Source organism: Sceloporus undulatus, chromosome 2, assembly GCF_019175285.1.
Source record: "Sceloporus undulatus isolate JIND9_A2432 ecotype Alabama chromosome 2, SceUnd_v1.1, whole genome shotgun sequence".
NCBI lineage: Eukaryota > Metazoa > Chordata > Lepidosauria > Squamata > Phrynosomatidae > Sceloporus > Sceloporus undulatus.
Window position 1 is genome coordinate 213,923,005 of NC_056523.1, and position 25,643 is coordinate 213,948,647.

Below are 25,643 nucleotides of genomic sequence, written 5' to 3' on the forward strand. Positions count from 1 at the left end.
TAATAATAATAATAATAATAATAATAATAATAATAATAATAATAATAATAATATAATTTTAAATATATAATACTATTATATAGTGTCTGAAGTGTCGGAATAGGACTGAGGAATCCTGGATTCAAATCCTGACCTGGTCATGAAGCTCACCTTGAGCCAGCCACTCACTCTCTGAGTCTAACTTCCTCCATAGAGTTGTTATCCATAGAGGATAAGAATGTGAAAGACGGTCATGTGCATCACCTTGAACACTTTGCAGGAAAGGGGGAAATACGGGAGTATAGAATCATAGAATCATAGAGTTGGAAGAGACCGCAAGGGCCCTCCAGTTCAACCCCCTGCCATGCAGGAAATCCAAATCAAAGCATCCCCAACAGATGGCCATCCAGCCTCTGTTTGAAGACCTCCAAGGAGGGAGACTCCACTACACTCCGAGGAAGGAGTGTGTTCCACTGTCGAACAGCCCTTACTGTCAAGTTCCTCCTAATGTTGAGGTGGAATCTCTTTTCCTGCAGCTTGCATCCATTGCTCCGGGTCCTAGTCTCTGGAGCAGCAGAAAACAAGCTTGCTCCCTCCTCAATATGACATCCCTTCCCTTCAAATATTTAAACAGAGCTATCATATCACCTCTTAACCTTCTTTTCTCCAGGCTAAACATCCCCAGCTCCCTAAGGCGTTCCTCATAGAGCAAGGTTTCCAGACCCTTCACCATTTTAGTCGCCCTCCTTTGGACACATGGCTCCAGTTTCTCAATGTCCTTTTTGAATTGTGGTGCCCAGAACAGGACACAATATTCCAGGTGGGGCCTGACCAGAGCAGAATAGAGTGGCACTATTACTTCCCTTGATCTAGACACTATACTTCTATTGATACAGCCTAAAATCGCATTGGCCTTGTTACCTGCCGCATCGCACTGTTGACTGATGTTCAACTTGTGGTCTACTTGGACTCCTAGATCCCTTTCACCGCTAAACCAGGAAATTGACAGATGAAACTAAACCAAATAAATATCAAGTCAACTGATAATTATTCCAAATATAACTAGCCTCTTTCACAGAAGTAGGAATCATGCACCCTATGGAATGTGTGTAGCACAGTAGGCTCCCATGTAGCACTTGGGTCCTGCTAGTTTCCCCCAAAACTTAAAACATAAAAGCCATCTCTTTCAGCTGGAAATACAACTGTTGGGGGGGGAGCATCATTTTGTATTGTAATATTGTTTCAGGAAGCACTGCAAAACAACTGAAAATTGCCCTAAAAATTAGATAGAAATGGCCAGAATATCACGTTTGTTTCTTTGCACATGGTAGGGATGCTGGAGCTGAAAACGACCCACGACATAGGGGTCAATTTCTGTTTTATAGCAAAAGTTTACAAAACAGTAAACATTTCCTACATAATTGACTTATTCACTGTTTGAAATACACGTTTTCCAACCAAACAAGACAGGAAACAAAATCAGAAAAGAACCTGCTTCCTTGCTTAAATTATTTCAACAGATCTATGCCATCAGCAGGGGTTTCATATCTAGCTGCTTTCCAAAGAGTTGTTTCCACTTGCTGTTTCTACTGCCATTTGATGCCACAGGCTTTACCCAAACCCTCTCCCAACACCTCACTTGGTGGCACTGATGTAAGCATCAGAAGATGGCTTGAAAGCAGAAAACTTGGTGTGCTATGAAGCTGATATTGAGGTGTCTGGCATACATGTCTACAAAGCTGTTGTAACATAAAAGGAGTCAGTCTAGGCGTTTTTCCATGGCATCAAAACCCATGATGCTTCCAGGCATTCTCTCTCTTTCTCTTGCTAAAAAGAATACACAATTTCCTTTAAAAAAAAAAAAAAAAAAGAAAACAAAAGAAAATTCAGTTTTTAAACATTTCAGACTACAGTAGACAGCATTTTTTCAGGGTTTGTTTAACAAGAAATCAATAAATAAAACACAGTTAACTATTGCAAAACAGAAGATTAAACCCCAAGTAACAAAACAGCAGTACTTAATTGTAACATTTAGAAACACAATCCAGATAACCCAGAATTCCCAGCATATCTAAAAAATGGCAGGATAGAGTGTTTAATCCTTCCTGATTTTCAGCACCAAGTGCCTTGGCCTTCCAGATGTTTTTGTTAGCTCTAGAAAACGTAAGCACTAAGATGATAGGCATTGCAGTCCAATAACATTTGGAAGGCCACTACCCCCCCCACACACACACACTCCAATTTAAAGCATAGATCACACAATGACAGATATTTTAATGGTAGCCCATAAAGAGAAATTATTAATTTTAACTGAAAACGAATAAGGTTTAATATTTAAGATATAGGGAAATCTAGAACCCAGATAATTAGCAGCCTATACTTTTTAAAAATCTATTCTAGAAAGGTGCTCTCCATGACTTATATAAGGATGAAGTGCCATGAATCTCAAGACATCACACTCTCTCCCCCTTCCTATCCTGATACAGTTGGAAAGAGGTTATAAATTTCCCCTCCTGTATGAAATAAAACACATATGAATCCTAAATTGTAGTTAATCTCAACTGTGGTTAGCTGCAGAAACTATTAAAAAATTGTTTGAAACTGATATATTCCCATAGTCCTTAGTCAAAACTAACAGTATTTTACATGGAGACAAATATAATGACAAGCAGCATTTAGTCTAAAATGGAAGGAAATGTTTCCAAACACTCACTTATAGGCATAGTGGAGAAAGAAGGAAAATAAAAAACAGAGAACATCCAGGATTTGCCCACATAACTCCAAACTATGGCTTACTCCAATATGAGAACACAGCAAACATCTCTAGAGACTCACTGACTGTCAGCAAGTTACATGCAATTCACTGGTTGTACAGGCTGGTCTCCAACCTGTCACATACGCTGAATAAGCCTGAGGGCAGGGAACCGTCCAGTTAAAAAGATTGTATGTACAGCGCTGTGTAAATTTACAGCGCTTAATAAATAAAGGTTAATAATAATAATAATACAGACGTGTCCTGAACCACTTCCATTTTAGTTGGAATACTAAGCCGGTCATGAATAGCTGCACCACTACGTTCCTCCATAGCCCACCCCCACAAGATACATAAAATGAATTTTGTGTTTAGTCTTGGGTCCCACCTCCAAGATAGCTCATTACATGCCTACATGCTAATACAGTATTCCAAATTAGGAAATCCAAAACACTTCTGTTCCAAGCATTTTGGATAAGGGAGACTCAACCTGTACATGGATAAGACCATATTAGTACTGGAAAGTTTCTAGTACGACCCATGCTCTTCCAGTGTGCAAAATTTCAGGACACTGACATTTCAGATCTCTTTGCTTCCAGATCACTGGGAAGGAAGAATAGACTTTTCCAGCAGGGCGGTTCAGTCTACTATCTCCAAGCCTTTAAGAGCAAAATGACTGAAGTTATCACTCTGCATCCCGGCTCCAGAATGGCACCAAACCTAAGCCCTTTGAGCCATCACAGGATCTCAAGATGTCACAATGACTAATCCCGGTGATCGTACTGATGGTGGAGTGGGGGTGAGAAGGGGCCAGAAAAAGAATCCCAAGTTTGACTAACAGTTGTTTGTGATCACATGCCATGACCAATGGCAAACTGAGGGAGACAAGAGTGCCTTTATCGAGGAGCCCTGAGCAAGCTCATAATTACTGGAAGTTATGAAAACATTACACTCCAGCTAGCAGGAACTATGGGCCACTGTGCAGATGGCATGTCTTTACTAATCCAAACTGACAGGCTCCCCGACAAGCTCAAAGCAGCCCTTTAAAAGATCCTAATGGTTCTGAAATCTTAGCACCATTAGCCACTGCCTACGGAGGTGGCATTGGCCTGCTCATGAGTTGCCCCTGACTCCCAGTCTATTCAAAGCATAGAAGAAAATGCTCCATCAAGCACACTCAACACTGCGAAAGCAGAGGTCTACTTTTGCAAGTCAGTTTTCACTGCCCATTAACAATGCCTCCCAAAGGCTGAGTTAGCACTTCAAGTGTCATGCAGCTCTGAGATTTAGGCCAGCACCAAATTTGGAGAAAAGTAGCCTGTTCTAATTCAAGTAATTATGTGTTGCTACAGCTCTCTCATGAGCTCTGAATGGGATGGGCCATTTTCAGTTTTTTTAGTTCACTAGGCAAAATTATTGGATTTTAAAAATGCAGTGGTGCTAATTATTTACCGCCACCAAAATAATAGAGATTTTGCCACTTTGAAGAAATATTACAATTAGGCCAACAGAGCAAAATTAGATAGTGTTCCCACAGTAAAATCCAACAGAAACATAAAACAGATACATGTTAAGTGTCAGCATTTCAGAACAGACAAAAAGGTCTAGGGGAGCCTCAAGTCCAGCTGTCTGCACATACCCTTTATTACTCACCTACAGCACATGAAGACATGGAAAAAAGCAAACAGCAAGAGTGCACTTGTGGGTGTATGTTTTCTCACATTTCTCACTGTGTGCAAAGCAGCACATAATGGGTCCAATCTTCGCATTACCTTACATGGAAGATCCATAACCTGATGACAATATCAAATGAACAAATAATCCAGCTCCCACAGACAGAGATAAACTGAACCCTAATTATTTCTCTAGCAGGCAGTAGGAAATATTTGTTCTGGTATTTGCTAACACTGCACATTCTTACAAATGTCTTTAAGAGCACCAATACATTCCTCATATCCACAGTCTTTTCTAGGTGTTTTTTGTGTGCCTTCAAGTCACTTCTGGCTTATGGAGATCCTAAAGTGATCCTATCACAAGGTTTTCTGAGGCTGAGAGTGTGTGAGTCACTCAAGATCACCCAGTGGGTTTCTATACCGAGTGAGGAATTGAATATATAGAGGAAAATTATGGGAGGGTATTTTAGTATATGCGACTAGAAAAACCTTTAGGAAAGGAAGGAGCTCATGGTTCTGAAACAGATAGTCCCAAGTCGAGTCTCCAGAGTTTTTCAGTTAAAGAATATCAAGACAGTAATGTCTGAGAGCATGTGGAATTCATACAGTTGGCCATCCATATCCACAGATTCCTTATCCATGGATTCAACCATCCAAGGTTCAAAAATATTTATAAAAGTGAGGTCCGTTACAGACCGCTGCTTTGCGGCGGTCTGCTGGCGCTGCTGTTTGCTCCGCGAGGGAGCTGCAGCAGCCAAACTGCACGGCTCCTGCACGGAGCAAAAAAGAAGCTCCAAAATGGAGCTTCTTCTGTCATAAGCGCTGCGCGACGTGCGGATGCACAGCGTGCGCTACGTCAAGATGGCAGCAGCCGCGTGGAACGGCCGCCGCCATTTGTTACGGACAGAGTCCGTAACAGGAGTAGGGGCGTCTAGAAGAGATGCCCCTTTTTTAAACTGGGACGTCCCAAATGGCGGTATGTAACCTGCCTATAAATTCTAAAAAGCAAACCTTGATTTTGCCATGCTATATAAGGGACATCATTTTACTACCTTTGTATTTAATAGGACTTCAGCATCCACGGATTTTGGTATCTATGGTGGGTCCTGGAACTAAACTCCAACAGATACCAAGGATCCACTCTAATAGTTTCCTACCAGTTTACCATGACTTTCCTCAAAGAACCCTGGGGGAAAACAGAGACTTCTCTAATAGCAAGGATTCCTCCCCCCCCCCCCAAATAAATATTTTAATCATTAATTATTTAAATACAAGATAATGAATTCACAGGGGTCCCTAGGGAAAATGGATATCCCTTCAAACCGTCCAAATCTGTAATGAAGATGTGTGAGGATGAGTGGTTTAAACTGATCACAGTTAGGACTCTGAGTAACATAGCTTCTTTGATATCTTCTGTGTAAAACAAAATGGTATCATTTCAAGTCTTGTTTTAGGAGCTGTCTGCTAAAGTGGGAAGAAAAACACGTTCTGCAGATAAGGGTCAGGTCTAAAAACAAGTAGGACTGACAATACAGCACATGCAAATGGCACTTTAAACGTGTGCTGTATGGCTGTCTTTACTCTCCCTAGAGATACTGTGCAAAATCATGAAGTAGTTCACCTTCAACAAAGACATAATCCAAGATTTGGCCCACATAGCAACTGAGCTAATCTTGTTATAGCAGGGTAACAAGACTCTGAGAAATTTACAAGGCTGGCTACATAAATCTCTTCTCACACCGTTATATGACAGCCTGTGATTACAACAAATCTCTAACCTAAACTTTGCTATGCTCTCAGCTTTAATTGGTTATACTGGATTTAGGTTGCAATAGACCATTTTGCCAAACACTTCTAACCTGGCTCAAAATGCACTGTCAGCCACACAAAGTAAATCCTGTCCTCCAAATACTTGGCTGTACATATCTGACCTTCAATCATCATCATTTCTAGTGCAAAACAACAACCGAGCTTTTAAAAAGTGTATAACCCTCCACAAATCTTAGGCTGACTCATAGTTACTGATGAATTATTAAACACTATGTCATTTGCCAGTTGTTAATCCAAGGAGTATGACATACTTGGGGAAGACGTTGCAATCTTTCAAAATTGTAGACAAACTGCAGACATGAAAGAGAGTTACAGATCATAGTACAGTATACATTCAAACAAAACATGTTTATGTTACATACAATGTTATAAGTATATAATATTACCAGTCAGAATTTGGAGATTATCAACATTCAGCTCTTTAAAAACTTATGAAAAACAACCATACCTGGTACTTCTTATATTCTGTACCAACATACAGGTAAAGTATCCCTTATTGCTCAGGATCATGTGTTTTGGATTTTGGGGGATTTTTGAGTACCTGTATTTGCATATATGTACAAAGTGAGATATCTTGGTGATGGGACCCAAGTCTAAACACAAAAATCATTTATGTTTTGTATACACCTTATTATTCACATACCCTCAAGGTAATTTTATACAGTATTTTTAAAATAATTGTGTGCATGAAACAAAGTTTGTGCACATTGAACCACCAAGAAGAAAAGTGTCACCCATGAAAAAAGTTTTGGTTTCAGGGGTATTTCAGATTTTGGAATTCCAGACATGGAAAACTCAACCTGTACTGAATAATCTTTTCTTTTCTTTACTTTTTACTAGTACCATAATTGTTAGTCCTGTTGTATTGAAGGGGCCATGAAGTCTCTTGATTTTACTCATTTGTTTTTGCATGACTTGGCACAGATACAGTATTATGCATTTTTGCTGGGCTTCTGGTGGTGATGGGAATCAAGTTCCATTTTATTAAGCAGCAAATAAAGAGGAGACAAGCTGCATGTGCTCTGAGATGGTCAACTGTTTAGTCAGTGTTTCAAAAGCCCAACATGTTTCGACCATCGGGGACCTTCAAAAGAAATCACTGGAGGTGTGAACATTCTCCAAATACAGAACCAGAGAGATAAAGCCCGAAACGGGTTCGGCTTTTAAAAAATCGAATAAACAGTTGGTCATCTTAGAGAACATGGAGCTTGTCTCCTCTTTCTTTGCTGCTTGGAGACATGCTTTCAGTTCCTTACCTATTCAATTTTATTAGAGACAGCCAGGACTCTCTTTCTGGCTGATCTGGAAGGAAGAGAGCCCCGTCTCACAATGCCATCTTCTATCCACCTGCCTCACCCAGCTACTGCTGCTTCTGCTACCTTTGCTCCTTGTCTCCCTCTGTCTCCTTCTTTCTCTGGTCTTCAGCAGTGAGATCAGCAGCAGCCTTGGTGCCACCCAGAATACCTCTGCAAGCACCCATATTTTCTTTTCATAAAATGGCCATTTTCCAGCACAAAAACCAGAGTAAAAGGGTAAATGCAGCAAATTGTTCCTCTCACCCTTCTCTCTCACACACACCCAGCAACCCAAAAATGACTTTTAAAAAATGCCATCAGGAAGTGACGTCACATCACTTCTGGTTTTTGCACAGCAGGAAAACACAGCTTGACAGGAGTCTGGAGCTAATGGTGAAAAATGGTCACCACTTCATCTCTGGTACCATTATCTAGTCCTGCTTTAGAGGTGAGGCAAATGACAGCACTAGGCAAGAGAAGAAATGGGAGGAAGGAAGGATGGGAAGCACAGCAACAGGCACAAAGTAAAAGATGGGCACACTTGCAGCACGAGGCAACCCAGAGAAATGCAAAGGAGCGAGGATGAGGATGATAATAATAATAATAACAACAACAACAACAACAACAACGGGATTTAAATGAGATTTAAATTAGAAAAAAACTGCAAATGTGGGAAGTTTCTCACACAACGTCACTGTTAACGTGAAATAATATGAAGTTGGAGCAAATGGAGAAAATCAGCAGTTTTTTACTTTTGGAACTTTGTGAAAGTAAAAAGCTGCCTTTTTTTCTCCATGTTACCTTCACTTTAACTTTGCATTATTTCACTTTGGCAGTCATTTCATGTGATAAACTTCCCGCACTTGCAGTTTTAAAAAAAAATTTAAATCTCATTTAAATCCCGTTTCTCCTCAGGATTTCACTAGTGTGATAAGGTCCAGAGTGAAGCTGTGAGAGGCAGGAAAGGAAAGGCATGGCATGGAAGAAGCAAGCAAGGCAACAGCATAGAAGTCCTCTAAGTGCTGGGAAGCAAGTCAATTCATTGCCCCTGGTTTTCTACTGCCTGAGGTAGAAAAATTCTCACTCCAACTTCTGGATGGACTGGCTCTCCACTTCTTCTTCCAAAGACTTCTGAGAGGCAAAAAGAGTGCCCATCCCTGAGCAAAGGAGGAACTAGGGATAGGTAAAAGGACAGATACATGGGGCTACCTTTGTACCAGTTTCGGAAGCTTCAGCTAGTTCAAAATGCTGCAGCCAGATTGGTTGCTGGAACTTCCAGGTCAGACCATATAACACCGGTAGTAGGAGATGAAAGAATGGGTGATCATGGGAAAGAGGCAGGTTGTTTGGTTTAATGGACAGATGGGTGTCAGCCCACTCAAAAGTTGAATTATTATGTATATACTTTAAGTATACTGTACGGTAATAACAGTGGAGTCTCAGACCTGACAACACACATCTTTGGTGAACACCTAGAGCAGTGGTCACCAAACTTTTTTGGGCTACCACCCCCTTTTCTCTTTGGTGACAAGCATAGCATTCAACCCCACTCCTGGCATATCTCTTGATATTAAGTCTACTGTTCTACTGCAAATTCAAAACAACCAATCTCAGTTGCTGCTCCTTTTGCCACCCGGTCAATCTAGGAACAGCAACTGAGCAGCTGGCTGTGCCCATGCTGGCCTTGCGGGTGGGCAAGAGGTCACTCGGTTGCTGCTCAGTTGCTGCTCCCAGGGTGACCAGGTGCAAAGAGAGACACCTTCTCCTCAGTGAGGAAGGACTCTCAATCGTTGGTTGGGGTGGAGAGTCATGCAGCCTGTGCACACATAGGGTCACAAGCCCTGAACTGGAGACTGGCATGGATGGGGAAAGGGAGAGATTTTAACTACAGGAGCCACTCCAAGGCAAAGGATTCTTTCCAAGAATTGACCCCAGACACTCCTCTCCTTTCTTCCCCTGAGACATCTCTTCCCCACACAGTTTTTAATGTTTGCACCCTCAACACTGTTTCTTGTGCTGCCCCTTCTCTCAGCCTGTCTGATGAAAGAAATCAGGAGCAGCAGCACAGCTCCAACCTGTCAGCCAAATACCAGCAAAGCCCACAAAGCTTAAGCAGGATGCCAAATCTGAAAACTCCTTTTTAACACTACTTCTCCCTCACCACTATGTGCTCTAATTCCTTGCTCCAGTCAGTCAGCCCCAAAATAGTGTCACTCATAGCCACAGAAGCAATGCCTTGCACCCAAGCCTTGTAGGAATTTCCCAACCACTACTACTAACAAAAGATGCAGCTAAGAGAGTTAGCTCATGTGCAGAGGTGAAGAGTGGGAGACATCACCATACAAGGGATCAGCAAGGCTGTGCAATAATTTTAAGGGACTCTAAAAAGATGTTTCATACACCCTTCGCCCTCATTGTGGCCCTTGATTTTCTTGTGTACCAATAATTTAACTGAAGACCACCCTGCCACCCACTTTTCCCTCTCACTACCCCCTGCTGCCCCCTTTTCTCCCAACACCCCCTTGGACTCTTCCATCACCCCCTGTGGGAGCACACCACCCACTTTGGGAGTTACTGATCTATAGTTTCTGAATAAAGCTTTTCTGGTTTTACTACTAAAAGTCTGGATGTATGAACTAAATTGCTCCTGTATGTGAGAATTTTTTACTAGGTTATGCGTCATTTGAACTTTGAACATCAAGTCACTCTCCTTTACCCACATTACAAAATATTGTAATACAGTCTCTAAGGATTCTCAAATACTCTGGCTTATGGTAAGAAACAATGTACCGCTTACAGCCAATTATGCTATGCAAGTATCAACACCAGTCAGCCAAAACAGGGAGACAGCAGAAGGGGAAAATGTGGCACTCATGGAAAGAAGCATGAAGAGTGTGGCTGCAGCAAATAGAAACTGGTCATTTACTTTTAACTGAAGAGATGTAGTTGAAGTGACAGACAGGAAGACTGACACCAAATTCAAGGAAAGTAGTATTTTTCTGCACACAATCGGTTCACAGAGAGGTGGCAAAGGTCACCAACACAACAAGGGACAAGATGTCCTGGACAAATTAATAAATGTTATTAAGTTAAACAATCTTCCAAAGAGGTCATAGAAATTATATGTTGGCCTAACCTCTTGGAAGCATCTCTTGGATGCATTGGGCCATGCTCTGGAAGAATCGTTTGAAGACTACTTATTTCCTTAACATGGCATTAAACCAATGATACTAAGTATCTGCTATTTCAGTGACTATACAGATATGACAAAATTCCAGCAGCAGGAGGAAATGTCTCCTCGCCCTCAACATTGGATCATTATCAAACTTGGATTATTATTAAACGGACTATCTCTGCTCTTCAGCAAACAAGAGTTCTGTTTATAGGCAATCCATATTTTTTCCAGAAGTGTAAATTAAACTGAGTATACGAGCACAATTCATTCTGTATTTTTTCTTATGCTGTTTCACATTATTTTATTTTATTTTTACTATCATGGGACAGGGCAATGAAACATACAGAGCACTGGACAAATACGTCCTAGCCACTGGAAATGTTACTTAGACCACTTCTCTATCTTTTGTTATTTCAGCAGGATAACATGTCTGCAAACCTGTGGGGAGTAGAAATTTTTGTTTTAAAGTGAGACCTACGGCTTTCATAATATTGCATATATACAATTGTCTGCAGTTCCAGGGAACTGCTGCATACATTGCACCAATTAAGAGATAAAAAATGAGCAAAGTAAGCAGACTCGGTATGAAAGAATACCTGCTGGGGGGAATCTCTAAGTACCTCTATGTCATCTTGATTGCTTGCTTACTTTTAACGTGTTAACATGGATAATATAAACAGACTGGGAATTGTTAGCTATATTGCTACAAGCGAAGCTACACTATGAAACAGAGTCAGTCTCCCAGACTATATTTCAACAGCTTGAAAATAAAAAGCAAATGTTCGAAAACCTTTAGCTACAGATCATCAAACATACCTCCATTTAATATTTATTTTTGAGCTTTAAACCCCATTTTGTTGTTAATCTTACCACTGAAACATGTTATTGTGTGCCTTCAAGTTGCTTCGGACTTATGGCAACTCTAAGTCTACCTATCATGGGGTTTTCTTGGCAAGTTTCTTCAGAGCAGGTTTACCTTTTGCCTTCCTCTGAGGCTGAGAGTGTGTGACTTGCTCAAGACCACCCAGTTTCCATGACTGAGCTGGGATTCAAAGCCTGGTCCCTAGAGTCCTAGTCTAATGCTCAAACCTCTAAGCCACACTGGTTAATAGGTGCATTAATTTAATATTATACAAGAGAGAAAATGGGAATGAATACAGTAATATGAATTTCCCTATTAACCTCTTCGACTTTTATCACAGTGGTTCTCAAATTGGTGGGGCATGACCCTGGGAGGTTGCAAAGGTACTTAAGGGGGGGCATGATACTTGAGAGACCTTGATCTCTCCCTCCTCCTCTTTCCAAAATTTTGTGTGTGTAAAATTTACACATATATTGAGTTAAAGAGCCAGTGTGGCACAGCGGTTTGAGTGCTAACTGCAACTCTTATATACCAGGGTTTGCATTAGAAAGGTAAGTCAGAAAGGCCTTGAAGGCACACAACAACAAATCCTTATAAATGTTAAAATATGAATATACATGAATTGCAAATGAAAATATGCAGACTAAACAAAGAAAATATTTTGTTCATATACTACTTTGAGTGGGGTGGCTGTAATGTCTGCACAAAGATGTAAAGGGGGGTCACAAAGGTAAAAAGTTTGAGAATCACTGTTTCATCAGATTCTCTATGTGGAAGCAGAGAAATTTTAGGTAACAATTTTAATGGATATAAGGCAGCCAGATTTAGGAACGTCAAGCCTCACAGATTCTAGCAGTTAGATATAAGGAGACATGTATTTCTCACATACTGAATCAGTGGGCTGTTAACACTGACCTGGATTATGTTGGTTAATTCTACCTAGAGTAGATGCATTTGAATCAGTTGTTGAATGGTGAGTCAAAACGTAGGTAAATTCTACTGAATCTATCAGTCTATTCTAATTGAGACTAGCAATAGGATTTAGGGCACTATGTGTGTGTTTGTGAGAGTCATAAAAACAGATACAGAGAAGAATACATATACATACACTCCCACAAAAATACACTTATTAAGTTCTGTCTCCACCAAATAATAGGGTACAATAAATTAAGGTTTGTCAGCATTCAAGTAAGCAAGTTGCAGGACACTTGCAAATTCCATTTCCCTGCCTCCCACTCCACCATTTGCTAGTTCTCTGGCCAAAAGGGCACATATCTTGTTTGTGACTTGTTTTCTGTGTTGTCTGCTATCTCTAAGAGGCAAGTCCAAAAGGCCTTATTGCTAGCAGATCTTGTAAGAGAAAACACAAGAACATACAGCAACTCTTCAGGGGTCAGGACAACCCTGGTCATGTTTTTTCTTTCTTTAAAATCGGACATTGCTTTGTGTCCAAATTGAATAAATAATTTTAGGGCATAGCACTGTTTCCCATACACAAAATGGGCATTATGGCAAAATGATTGATCAGGACAATACCATGACATCTAAAATACATCACAACACAGCATGCTATCTTTTCAACACACCTTTAAAGTCTGATTTTTTGTGTGTATGTGTAGCTGTGCATATGATCTGCAATGTTTGAGGATCCCCTAATGTTAAGGTAATATGCTTGCTTATGTTGAATTCTTATATCTTCTATTCTCTGCTCCAGCCCACTTCCAAATTACCTCTACATCCAATACTGGTGACCTAGCTGTTCCATGGAAGTGAGATATTTAAAGAAATAAGGGTGATGCATTCTTAACTATATTTGAGTGTACTCTATAATGTTTTATTATAGATAATGTATATATTATCTTTCTACTAAACCCATGGCATGTCACTATCTGAGTTACTGACCACATCATCATATTGCTGGTTTAGGTTGGAAATCTGAAGTGCAGTTTGCAGCTGCCAACTATTAAGTGAGAAATAATGTATCTGTCAAGTCATGTGTGATGTGCTGGATTTAGTCAAAGGGCTCTTCCACATGTCACTAGGGCTGGCATCACCTGGTGGGGTAACTCATGGTGCCATCCCCACACTGACCTCCTCTCATACCAAATCGTACAGAATCCTTAGTAATGTTTTTTGTACTAACATCACTCATACATTGTAGATATAACTGGACGTAGTGGCAATATTTGTGACATAAACAACTAGCAAAATTAAAATTATACCTTCAAATTACATCATACACAGTCTAAATGTATTTACGTGCACATAACTTCATGCGGTTAAAGTGAAAATTTGGTAAGATGTGATGTTTTAAAATAAAATTTTAATAGAATTTTAAAACTTTAAAACTTTATTTTTTAAATCTTTTTTAAACCTAAGGCCTGTCCTTTCTCCTACCACTGAGCCTTGCCCCATTCACACTGAATCTTCCACTGAGTTCCAGCTTTTTCAAAAGATGCAGATGAATACCACTGCCTGTTTCTGCCAAAAGGCAGGTGTTTGCAGAGCAGTAGTCTCCCCTCCCCTTAGCGTGTCACTTCATGTTGACCGCACCCCCCCCCCAGTGATGTCCCTGTCCACATGGGTTGAAACCCACAAAAAATTTGAGTGATTTGTGCCACACCACACCTTGCTGTTTAACATTACTTATTGCTTCTCTTTGTGAACACTAGGACATTTTCCTCCAGCCCTTTCCTTTTCAACCCCACCTAGTGTGGTTCTCAAGTGTGACATATTTCTATTCATTTAAGAAATCTGCTTGTGGTGCCCTTTTGATGCCAGCTCTAGTATATCCAAACCTGTCACCTCCCTCCCAATTCTGCTTCTGTTTCCAGTTGAATCCTCACATGCCCCTTGACCTAACATTACACCCAACGTAAGAAGCACATACCCATAAAAGAACCAATGAGCCTGTATGAACCATATGTAGTTGAGCAGCATGAGGAAGTCATTGATTGGTTTGTTTTTTGAAATCTCAGAAGGAACAAAAGCAGGAAGGAAAAAATGAGCCCCCAAAGCCTATTGATTAGCAGAATGTCAAAAAGAAAGGCAATAATTATCAATAACAAAGCCACCAGTAGAGTGAGACAAATAGTATGTCTGGTGAAGAACACAGTGAAGAAATCAATGCAGCCAGTTTTCTGAAGGTTTTGAAAGTAGTTAATGTGTGTAGTTATAAAAATAATACTGCACACATAGAAAAGATTCACCAACCCACACTGTTCAATAACTAGAAGTTTCCTCTGATGAGGGGCTTAATTGAAATAGACTTTTATCAACTAGACTGCTGGACCACATTTGATTCTTCTGTAATATCAGACTCCTCAGTCCTTCCCACAAACTATCCCACACAATAATCCCACAAAATCTGATAGGTGGGAGTGTTCTCTTTGACCAAACTTTCAGAATCCCTGGTAGCCATGTTGGCTAGAGGACTGTAGCAGTTTTTGTCCAAAATATAATTTTTCCAAGCTCTATACCAATATAAGAAACTGATCAAAACATTTTGTTGTATATGTGTACCTGCCCCTTCAAAAGGAAGAAGTTTGTGGATTATCAACAGAAAATTATGAAAGTGCAGGTTGCATTTTTCATATAAAGCGCACTAAGGATGTTTCAGGTCTCTTACCTGAGAGAAATTTAGACCATTCAGTGGGTGGCACTGTTCTTCTACTTTTTCTACAGCCCCAGTCTTTTTATGGAGCCGTTCAGCTTCCTGGGCAAGATAGAGATCCAAGACAGGCACACCACGTGACTTGATATCTACTTCAGTCAGAGAATTCACCATAAGCATGACCCACACTGGTCTTTTCCTCTCCCAGTTGCCCGCTATAGCATTGAAGAGGTAGTCAGCATACAGGCCTTTTCCTCGCTGGTCTGGGGTCATCCAAGAAGGCATCATGAGCTTGACATATTCCAAGTGGCGCTTGAGTCGGCGGTACAGGTCCCTTGGAAGTACATCCTGAAGGTTCTCACCTTGCGGCAGCAGCTGGCAACTTGTCAGAGCAGAGATAGTGTAGGGATCCGTAAGGTCCAACTCAAAGTAGACAATATGGCTCTGCTGGAAGGCTTTCTTTGAATTCTCAGGAATATGATCCCAGACTCGAGTATATGGGACATGAATAGTACCAAAAAAGTATGATGGAGGGTCTCTCTTTATAGTCCACAGGAAGGAGTTCAACTCACTTTGCTGAAGGAAAAGAAACATAGTAGTGAAGACAAACAGGACTATATATACTGACAAAAAGTGAGGGGATTAACAACAATCATTGTTGGCTGACTGAAGCCAACAAGAAAACAGAGTAAATCTTAGGGATGAAAGATGTCTTATAAAAAACAGAGTTGAAATGTGTTAAACCTGTTTTACAAAAAATTTAGAGTGTCAGCATAAACATTCCTAGATACTGGAAAATCAACCCTCAGTGGCTACACAACAAAGGCAACCTCGGGTAGTAGATACTGGGAAAGGGGGGGGGGGTATTTGGCAAACCTTCAGGTGTTGTTCCTGAAACTTCTGCACTTTTCTTTTTATTGAAGGACAGGGATGCATGCCCTTCACCTCTGCTACCCTCAAATACGGTAGAGAACCCTGTCAGGAGTCAACTGTTCATCCACTTAATTCTATAGGTGGGATTTTTTTGGGGGGGGGGGGGGGGGGGATGGAGAGACCTTGTCCTTTGCTTTGGATAGCAAAACATCATGGGCTATCCTTTTATGCAAGTTTTAGAGAATGTAAATAAAGCTAAACAGTAAATAAAAGCAGAAGCATTGACTACCAGATTCATAAAAACCAGAGAAAAAACAGATTGAAATCAGGTATAAATCAATGGAATATGTAGCACTACGCACATTGGTGGTGTCTTCAGATGCCACAATATGCCTGGCCCAGGGAGCTGCCACAACATCTTCCTTTTACCTGGCCACTTCCTTTGCAGTTCGGGGCAGCTGTTTGCACATGTGTCCTGCTGTGACACTCACTGCAGCCATTGCCACTGCAAGTTGCTTGCTTGGAGGTCATAACAAGGCACCCAGCTATCACACTGCTGAGCACCTGACCTCAGAACAGCTCTCCTAACCATAACCCTATCCCTAACGGTAACCTATAGTTTGAACTTACTCCTTTATAGATAATGAAAACGGAACCATATAGCAAATGAAACCCCCAGTCTATATTCTGCACTGAAACCCAATACAAATTGTACGCTGAGCTTGTTCAAAACAGTCTTGTAACAATAAAGCTAACCCTAGCCCTAGCCTCAGCCCAAAAAAATCAATTTCCTTCTTGATGAGTCATATTCCAAATCAAACCTTACATTATGCTCCAATCCGAAATAAAATCAATCAATTTTGTCTGATTAAAACAGCTCTCCTAGTCATATCCCTAACTTTAACCCTGGCCCTAATGGTAACCCAAAATTTCAACTTACTTCTTGGCAGATAATGAAAAAAGAACCACATCCCAACTGAAACCAGAGGGACGCATTATAAACAGCTGCCCAGCATCCAATCCAACAGAGGGGTCTGGACTTTCTGGGAAGATCTGGAGCAAAAGGGGAGTTATTTTAATCCATCATAAAGAGGTTATATAGTGGGTTTGGTGCTGAACTGGCCAGACATTGGCTAGACTGTTCACACCAGAACCAGGGTTTGGACCATTCGATGTTTGAACTCCCCACTGAGAGAATGGGAAGGATGTTTCATTTGGCTTGTGCATACAGGACCACTGAGTGAAAACATGTATTTCTTTAAACAGATACTATTTAGGATAAAGATTTTAAAGCATAAGAGAAGAAGACATGTAACATTAAGTACTTATAAAACAACTTTCTGTAAGTGCCTTTGTAAAATGCCCAAGTCCACAGCATCTCCACATAAGAAAGAAAATGCAATACTAAAACAACATGAACTATTTTTATTACTCTAAAAATCTCTTACAGAGTTGGAGGCCTGCCCACAGCCTTAGATAAAGGCAAAGCAATTTGGGGAAGGGGGAGAGACCCCTCTTTTATGTGGTGATAACATGAATGAAGATAACCGAAAATCCAGAGAAAGGCAAGAAGTGTCACCTTCCCGCTTAAAAGCAAACAAAGAGTCCTGAAATCTGCCACAGGCATGGAGAAGGTTGGAAGGTCAACACTCCTTTGTTTTAGACAAGCCTGATCTTTAAGTGACAAAGAGCACACATAAGGAGCCAAGTCTATCAAAAAGACCTCTCAGAAAGAAAGAAGGTACTGCCCCCTGGTCTGTTCAGAATTTCATTTAACCTCCCTCTCTGTTTTCAGATCTAAAGTACTGAAAGACCTAAGATGAGACAAAGCACTGCAATGCAGGGCATTGGTGGCAGCTGTCAAGTCTTCCAAGACTGCACATTTAAAACTAAATTTTGGTGGGTGTTTTGCAGGAGGCCAGTTTTTATCCCAGAATACTATCCTTCCTCACTCCTTCAAGTTGCCTGTCAACCCATGAATTTCATAGAGTTTTCTTAAGGAAGGAATACTCAGAGGTGGTTTTGCCTTCCTCTGAAATATATCCTGTGGCACCTGGAATTTGTCAATGGTCTCCCATCCAAGTACTAGCTGGATCTGACCCTGTTTAGCTTCCAAGATCAGATGGTATCTGGTGCTTGTAGGGTATTAGTCCTCATAGTCGCTTGTTCTAAACCCTGTATTATCTGAAAGGGAGATGTGGTCATGCAAGTTGAACACACATCCTTAAATTTCTGTATCTACTTAATTATGGTAAGTCAGCCTTTCTCAAACAGTTGCCCTCCAGATATGTAAAGACAACTCCCATAGTCCAACATATCTGGAAGAAAAGAGCTTGAGGAAGAGTTTTGATTCATTGATAGTTGCTGTGGTTAATATGTGTCTTCAACTCTTTTCCAAGTTATGGCAACCCTAATATGTTCAGAGGGGGTTTGCCCTTACCTTCCTCTGAGGCTGAAGCAGGGTGACTTGCTCAATGTCACCCAATGGGTTTCCATGGCCAAACAGAGATTTGAACCCTGGCCTCTAGCCAATGCTGAAACCACTTTACTATGCTGATGAACTAACAGTAGTAGCCTCAAAACATCTGCAGAGGCCTCCCTGCTTTTTTGGTTTGCACACTGCCCCAGAAACGTTGGGAAAGATGCCAAAGGAGGCTTTTAAAGTATTTGGGTTTTCAGCCATTGCCCAGGTCTCTGGTTGCTTATTTCAGTGGAAAGTAGCTTCATCTAGACTTTATGGTGCACTTACACTACACAGTCATAACAATTTGATACTACTTTTTTTAAAAAAAACATATTAAACAAACAAGTATAACAGTACACAAAACCCAACACTCACAGCACTGAAAGGCATAACAACAAACCCCTCTATACTCTCCTTAAAATCCCATCTCTTGTCCTGCATCCTTTCCCACACCCTTCCATCCCATTCATTCTTTCTTCCCTTCATTCACCCACACTCTTTGATACTACTTTAACTGCCATGACAGCATCCTACAGAATCTTAGGGTTTACAATCTGTTGAGTTCTCTGGCTGACAATTATAAATCACATGATTTCATGGGATGAAGCCATAGCTCCATCCACTGTAACAAGTGGAATCATAGTGCTATAGCTATGTATAGTGAGAGATTGGCACTCAAACCTAACTGTGGCTATAAAATGCCAGCACGCTCCCATTTTCCTGCTGCACCAACAGACATGCAATAAGTGGGTAGATGTGTTTGACTCACACTTCTCCTGTAATATGCAGGATCCACTAAGAGAGTAAATGCTCCAGGAAACATTTTTACGTTTTTAAAATAAGTACAACTTGGTACAGTCAGTTTTAATGAACAAAATATAGAGAAGAAACAAGCATCAGCAAGGGATAAGCTTCAGAGGGGCAACTGGACAATAGGCTGGCTAGTGCAGTGATGGTGAACCTTTTATGGACCAAGTGCCCAAACTGCAACCCAGCCCCCACTTATTTATTGCAAAGTGCCACGTCCCTCTGGCTTTCTAGTAAGAGACTCTGACAAACTCTGTGCTAGGGCGACAGCATGTGTGCCCACAGAGAGGACTCTGAGTGCCACCTCTGGCACACGTGCCAGAGGTTCGCCATCACTGGGCTAGTAGATTCTGAGAGCTGTTATAAAACATTTTTTTTCCAGATTCTGCTGAAAACTAGCAATGGGGAGCAGTCAGTTTAGAGAGGCTGTATCCAGATGTCAACAGAGACAGATCACATGGACCTTCTTATAATACTTCCTTTTCCTGAAACACAAATGCCATCAAAGGCTTTGGGTAGCTGTTCTTCCTCAGCTACTATTCACATTGGTGAGAAGACAAACAATCTAAGAGCCCTAGTCATGTGTCCTATGCAATGAAAGACATATCCTCTGTTTTACGGTATCCTCCATTTGAAGAAATGTCCAGTCCAAATCCAGTTTAAGGAACATGAAGCTACAGAAGGGAAAGCAACAGCCTTGAAATTGACCATCCACCATTAGCACATGGAGAGCAGACTGAACAGGCACATAATTCACCTGGCCTCTATCTTCTCTACCATAGTGACATGTTTCGTGTTTCAATTTCAGTTCTAGCAGTTATTTCTAAGATTTCATCTCTTAGCCAGTGTTCAGCCTAACCTGCTTCTTCTTTTGTCCCCTCTCTCTTTTTGGCAATGCAATTCCTCTTTGGGGTTATATGCATTAGTGGTCCTATGGTTAAAGTGGACATTATGATCACTTCAACAAGAGGTAATTTTCATATACAAAATGTCAGTGAACCATAAACTGGTAATTAAAATAAGACTTTAACCCTAAATATTCTGACTAGAAAGTTGCCTATCAAAATCATTTACTTCTATAGGTGAATTAATAAAATCAAGGGAAAAAAGTTTAGGATGGGAACAGTGATGTGGAATCAGTATGGAGAACTAGCACATTTGAGACTGAAAGAATGAAGTTTTCAGTTCGTCTGAAAGGTGCTACAAAATCTCTTTACATACTGATTCTGCAGACTAACATGGCTTTATCTTTGAATTCTATAGTGATGTGAAATGTTATATACAGGTTTTCCATTTCTGAAATTTAACCTGTGGAACTGAGAACACATCCATACAAAAACACGTTTGGCCCTTCAGTTGATCCCTCCCCATGCTGGCATTGCTGATGGTTTCCCTAGTACACCTCAATACAAATTTGTCATCCTTTAAAAACCAGCTAAGAGCCAGGGCCCTACAGAATGAGAAACACAACCAAGGCAGTCTCTGCAGCATGTTGTACACACAACCAAGTTTGGGTTGTTGATTTTAAAATCTTTAGCCTTGTCATGGTGCACTACTGGTAGTATTAATCTAATGTTAACAAGTGCTAATTATGATTGATATCCTTCTGTTTTAAGGATTATCACTGGAGCAATACACCCTCCAAGTAACCAAGAATAATGATGCAGATTCACAAGTTTTCAGCTATTTGTAGTTGTCATGTGCATTCTACCTTCTGGAGAGCCTCTCACAGGGTTTTCTTGGCAAGTTTCTTCAGAGGGGGTTTGCCATTGCCATCCTCTGAGAAAGTGTGGTTTGCCCAAGATCACTCATGCATTTCCATGGCCAAACCGGGATTGGAACCCTGGTCTCTAGAGTCATAGTCCCAACCCTCAAAAAACTATACAATGCTGCCTTCCCCCCCCACACACAAATACATAGTTTTTTTTTAAATTACTGTACAGTACTAGATTACATCCTGATGTGCAAAATGACTCCAAAATGACTAAGGCAAGAAGAAAAAAATTGTACTTGTTGTTAATTCCTTCTTTACAAACCAATGTAAGTAGATACATTGCTGCTAAGATTTTCATGTCATCACATTAAAAGTGCAATTTTATTCACATAGTTGGTCCCAGGTTTCTACTAACTCCACTGTGGGTCAGAGTGGCATTTCCCCAAGCTTCCTCTTCATTTGCTTTTAAACACACAGCTAACATGTTTTGGTTCAAACAGATTCTTAATTTTACATGTTCACCTGCTTGCACAATCTACAGTGTCATTGATTAGATATTTTAAAATGTTGTCATCATCACCCATCACATTTATATCCTACCTTTTTCCTAGTTTGGGACTCAAGGCAGCTTAAAATACTGCAGCTAAAAATAAACATAGGTCCCATGCAGACAGGCCAAAATAAAGCTGCTTCGGGTCACTTTGGAGGCATGCTGTTTAAATGATGCATGAGTCCTAAGAGTCCAGAAGATGCACCAAAGTCATGATCCAGTCCTAAGGACTGGAGTGCAGCTTTGGCGCAGCTTCCGGACTCTTAGGACGCATACATTATTTAAACAGCATAACTCCAGAGTGACCCAAAGCAGCTTTATTTTGGCCTGTTTGTACGGGACCATAGTAAGTTATTCACAGCATACAAAAGCTCAAAAGTAATTAAATTAACATTGCTGTGTCTGATCCACATTAAAAAAATATCAAAGCCAGTTAAAACAAACAAACACCCTTAAAAACAAATAAAAATCCAGAATATTATACATGCCCATTCCCCAAAGGCCTGCTGGAAAAAAAGTTCTCATCTCTGTTTTTGCTAGCCACATTTGTAATATAGTAATCCACAGACATATAGGGTATACATTGCAGTTAATAAATAAAGTCATTACAGAATTGTGAATGGACACTTGACCAGTTGCCTTCAGTTTGTAACAATCACTTCTAAGCAACCATTAGGGCTACTAGCCAGGATGACTGTCAACTACCTCCTATATCCATTTGCCTTGGCCAATTTCTGAGGAACATGAGCCAGAAGGTGTTACTGCCCTCATATCTGGCCTGAAGGCTTCCCAAAGGCATCCAAACTGGCCACTGGAGAGGAAAAAAAACTGGGTCAGGTAAGCTTTGGCCCAATCCAGCAGAGCTATTTTTAGGCTCTTAACAAGTTAGGAAAGATTTGTGAACAAGAAGAGAACTGTTTCTTCCTCTTCACGCCATCTGTCCCACCAAAGAGAAGCGCACGTACATGTGGCTCAGATACATCAAGCTGTGTTTGGAGAATTTCACCTGCAAAGCTTCACTAGCACCATATGCATCTTCCCAACTCATTACCCAGGCTCTTCAGTAACTAAAGGTATGACAAAGAAACCCAACACATAAATCTCCAAGAATACAATTAAAAATTCACAACTACAATAAAATGAAAAATAAATGCAAGCTTTTCCATTGTTTCAACCTGTAAGTAATGCTTCCTAATTACAAAGCAAGAAACTAGATTTGACAGATGTATACCACTGAGTATTCCTTGCCTAAGAAAACTCTATGAACTTCATGTGGTCACAGTAAGTCAACAGGCGACTTGAAGGCACATGCACACACATTTGTACGGCAAACTATTGAATGAGTTGCACTTGGGATTTGTAGATGCACTCCCAGAAGGCTCATGTACAAAAGAGGCCATAGATTTCCATACTCAACACAGGTACTCTCTGCCTGGAGGAATGAATTTCGACACAGTTCAATGGGATTTATGAGCAACTCGCACAGAAGTGAACAGAACAAGCTACAAGCAGCTCCCTTTTATCACAAGCTGGCTTCACTCAGAGAGTCTGAGTGGACTGTTATATGGCCTTTGGCAGCATAGAGGTGTTCATTCCTACAGGAGAAGAGATATTTTGCTTGCCTCTCTAACAGGTTTTATTTTTAAAACATTAAAAATAGACACCAACTTCACTTGGGCTATTTTGAAAGTTTGCCAATGAGTTCACAGCCACTGACAGCCCTCACTCCCGACCCCAGCAAAGGAAAAGGTGGTATTTATAGGGCCAAAACAGGAAATAACATTCCATTCTAGAAAGAAACACTTCCTATTTCTTTTGTTAATCGGCATATTTTGTATTGCAGGTTGACAGAAATAATTGAGAAACACTAACCAATTCTCTCAAGTTGTCTGAATCTAGGCCTCTACATGTGGGAACATAATGCACCTTGCAATCTGCCACTGCTTTCCATTTTAACAAAATATTTCAAAACTGTTTAGCGGATCATATTAGAGCAAACACATACACACACACTTTAACAAGGCACTGCTTCACTATCACTTCCCACAACATTGTTTTTCAGAACAGCATGAATATCCATTGCATACTCTTTTCACATGATATTAAACCATTGGGACCAAGAAAAACTACATTGCTCCAAGAACCAAAATTCATTGAGTCAGATATAAACATGCTAGGCCTGCACTTCTCAAAAAGCACTTGAAGCCTTCTTCCAAAACACACCCAGGAATGACATCTCTTTCAAAAGGCTAAATTCTTCCTATGATGTCCATTTTGGTGACAGGCTTATCTGCACTCTGGTTTAACTGAGATATGCTTGAACTGCTGCTAGCCAAATTTGCCATTAAAGGTACAGTTTTGTAGCCCACCCAGGAAGTGGTTTGAGCACTGGATTGTGACTCTGGAGACCAGGGTTCAATTCCCGCTCAGGCATGAAACCCACTGGGTGACCTTGGGCAAGTCACATGCTCTCAACCTCAGAGGGTGACAATGGCAAACCTCCTCTGAACAATTCCTCTGAACATGGCATTTTTTACCCTTAACAAATGACTTTGCAAATTAATTTTAACTGTACATTTTATGGCCATCACACCACAACACTCATTGTAGCCATTTAACTTAGAAAGTGAATAAAGCCACGTTGAGTCTCTGTACCTGAAAGCAGGATATAAATACATCTGCATGATATGGGAATGGGAAACATACATAACTAGCACAGGCAGGAAAAAGAGTACAACATCTGCATATCAGGATAGTTGACTAATTTTATAGTAATTATTTTATTTTATAATAACGTGTGATGACACAGTACTGTAGAAGGCAAGGGGAAAGTAGTAAAGAATGAGAAAGAAGAGGCAAAGTGCAGTAAAGGTTAGATGGAGGAGTTAGTGTGTGTCTCTTCAGGCTCCCTGGCAGGTCCATTCAGACCTATGGCAACCCCATTAATTTTACAGGGGTTTTCTTAGGCAAGGAATACTCAAGAGGTGCTTTTGCCAGTTTCTTCCTCTAAAACAGTGTTTCCCAAACTTTGATCTTCCAGATGTTTTGGACTTCAGCTCCCAGAACTCATTGTTGGCTAAACTAGCCAGTGCCTCTGGGAATTGAAGTGCCAAACACCTGGAGGAGCAAAGTCTAGGAAACACTGCTCTAAAATACATCCTCCAACACTGGTGATCTCCCATCCAAGTAATAACCACAGCTGACCCTGCTTAGTTTCTAAGGTCAGAAAGGATCTGGGGCCTTCAGGGTACACCTGAGTTCAAATATCATTATGACTACATATACACTGCAGAAATATACGGCCTGGCACCACTTTACCTACCATTATTTATTTATTTATTTATTTATTTATTTATTTATATAGCGCTGTAGATTTGCACATGGCTCAGTGCTTCAGAATTCTGGTTTTTGTCATTGTGCAAGCTCTGGTGCCACATCAGACTAAAAAAATCCCAGGATTCCATAGGATGGGCCAGATAATGTGGTGTCAAACTGCATTAATTCTGCAGTCTGGCAGCAGCCTTGATCATCAAGAAAATGACAGACTCTCTCTTCCTCTGTAAGTGTAAGAGAGAAGAAAAAAAACCAACCTAAATAACCTTCCATGGTTGATATCAGCCAAAAAACAAAAAGAGAAAGAGAAAGGTCAAGACAAAAATGGAATACAGTAAATAATGAGCAAACACAGACTGCATTAACACTTAAGTTTCTCAGGGAACCAGGTAACATTGCTATGCAAAGTGACTGACCCCGCCAGTTAAGGAGCTGCTCTTTGTCCATTTTCAGGGCAACTTGCAGGAATCAGATTAACACTAAGAAAAGCAACAGGTGGCCACACATTTTAATGGCCGAGTAATCAGGAGATAATGAGCCCTCATTAACACTTTTTTTAAACCTTCTGGCTATCATTCAGGGCCTTGGCTCTATGGGAAATGAAATGGGAGTTTCAAAGCCACATTTGCAGGTTGACAGGAAAGCAAGCTCTCCCCACAAGCTGTCCCCCATGGATCCTGGCCACTGGCCCAACCAAAATTAAGCACTCCTAACTCCCATTTT

At 40.7% G+C, this 25,643-nt stretch overlaps 1 protein-coding gene across 3 annotated transcripts in view; it reads right to left on the reverse strand.

The window, feature by feature from the left end:
* TRABD2A (TraB domain containing 2A) overlaps positions 1 to 25,643 on the reverse strand; it is a 79,354-nt gene that overhangs the window by 42,494 nt on the left and 11,217 nt on the right. For all 3 annotated transcript variants that reach the window (XM_042449600.1, XM_042449599.1, XM_042449602.1), the window contains exon 2: positions 15,195 to 15,755. In XM_042449600.1, coding sequence (XP_042305534.1) covers positions 15,195 to 15,755 — 561 coding nt within the window. The remainder of the gene's footprint in view (positions 1 to 15,194; positions 15,756 to 25,643) is intronic.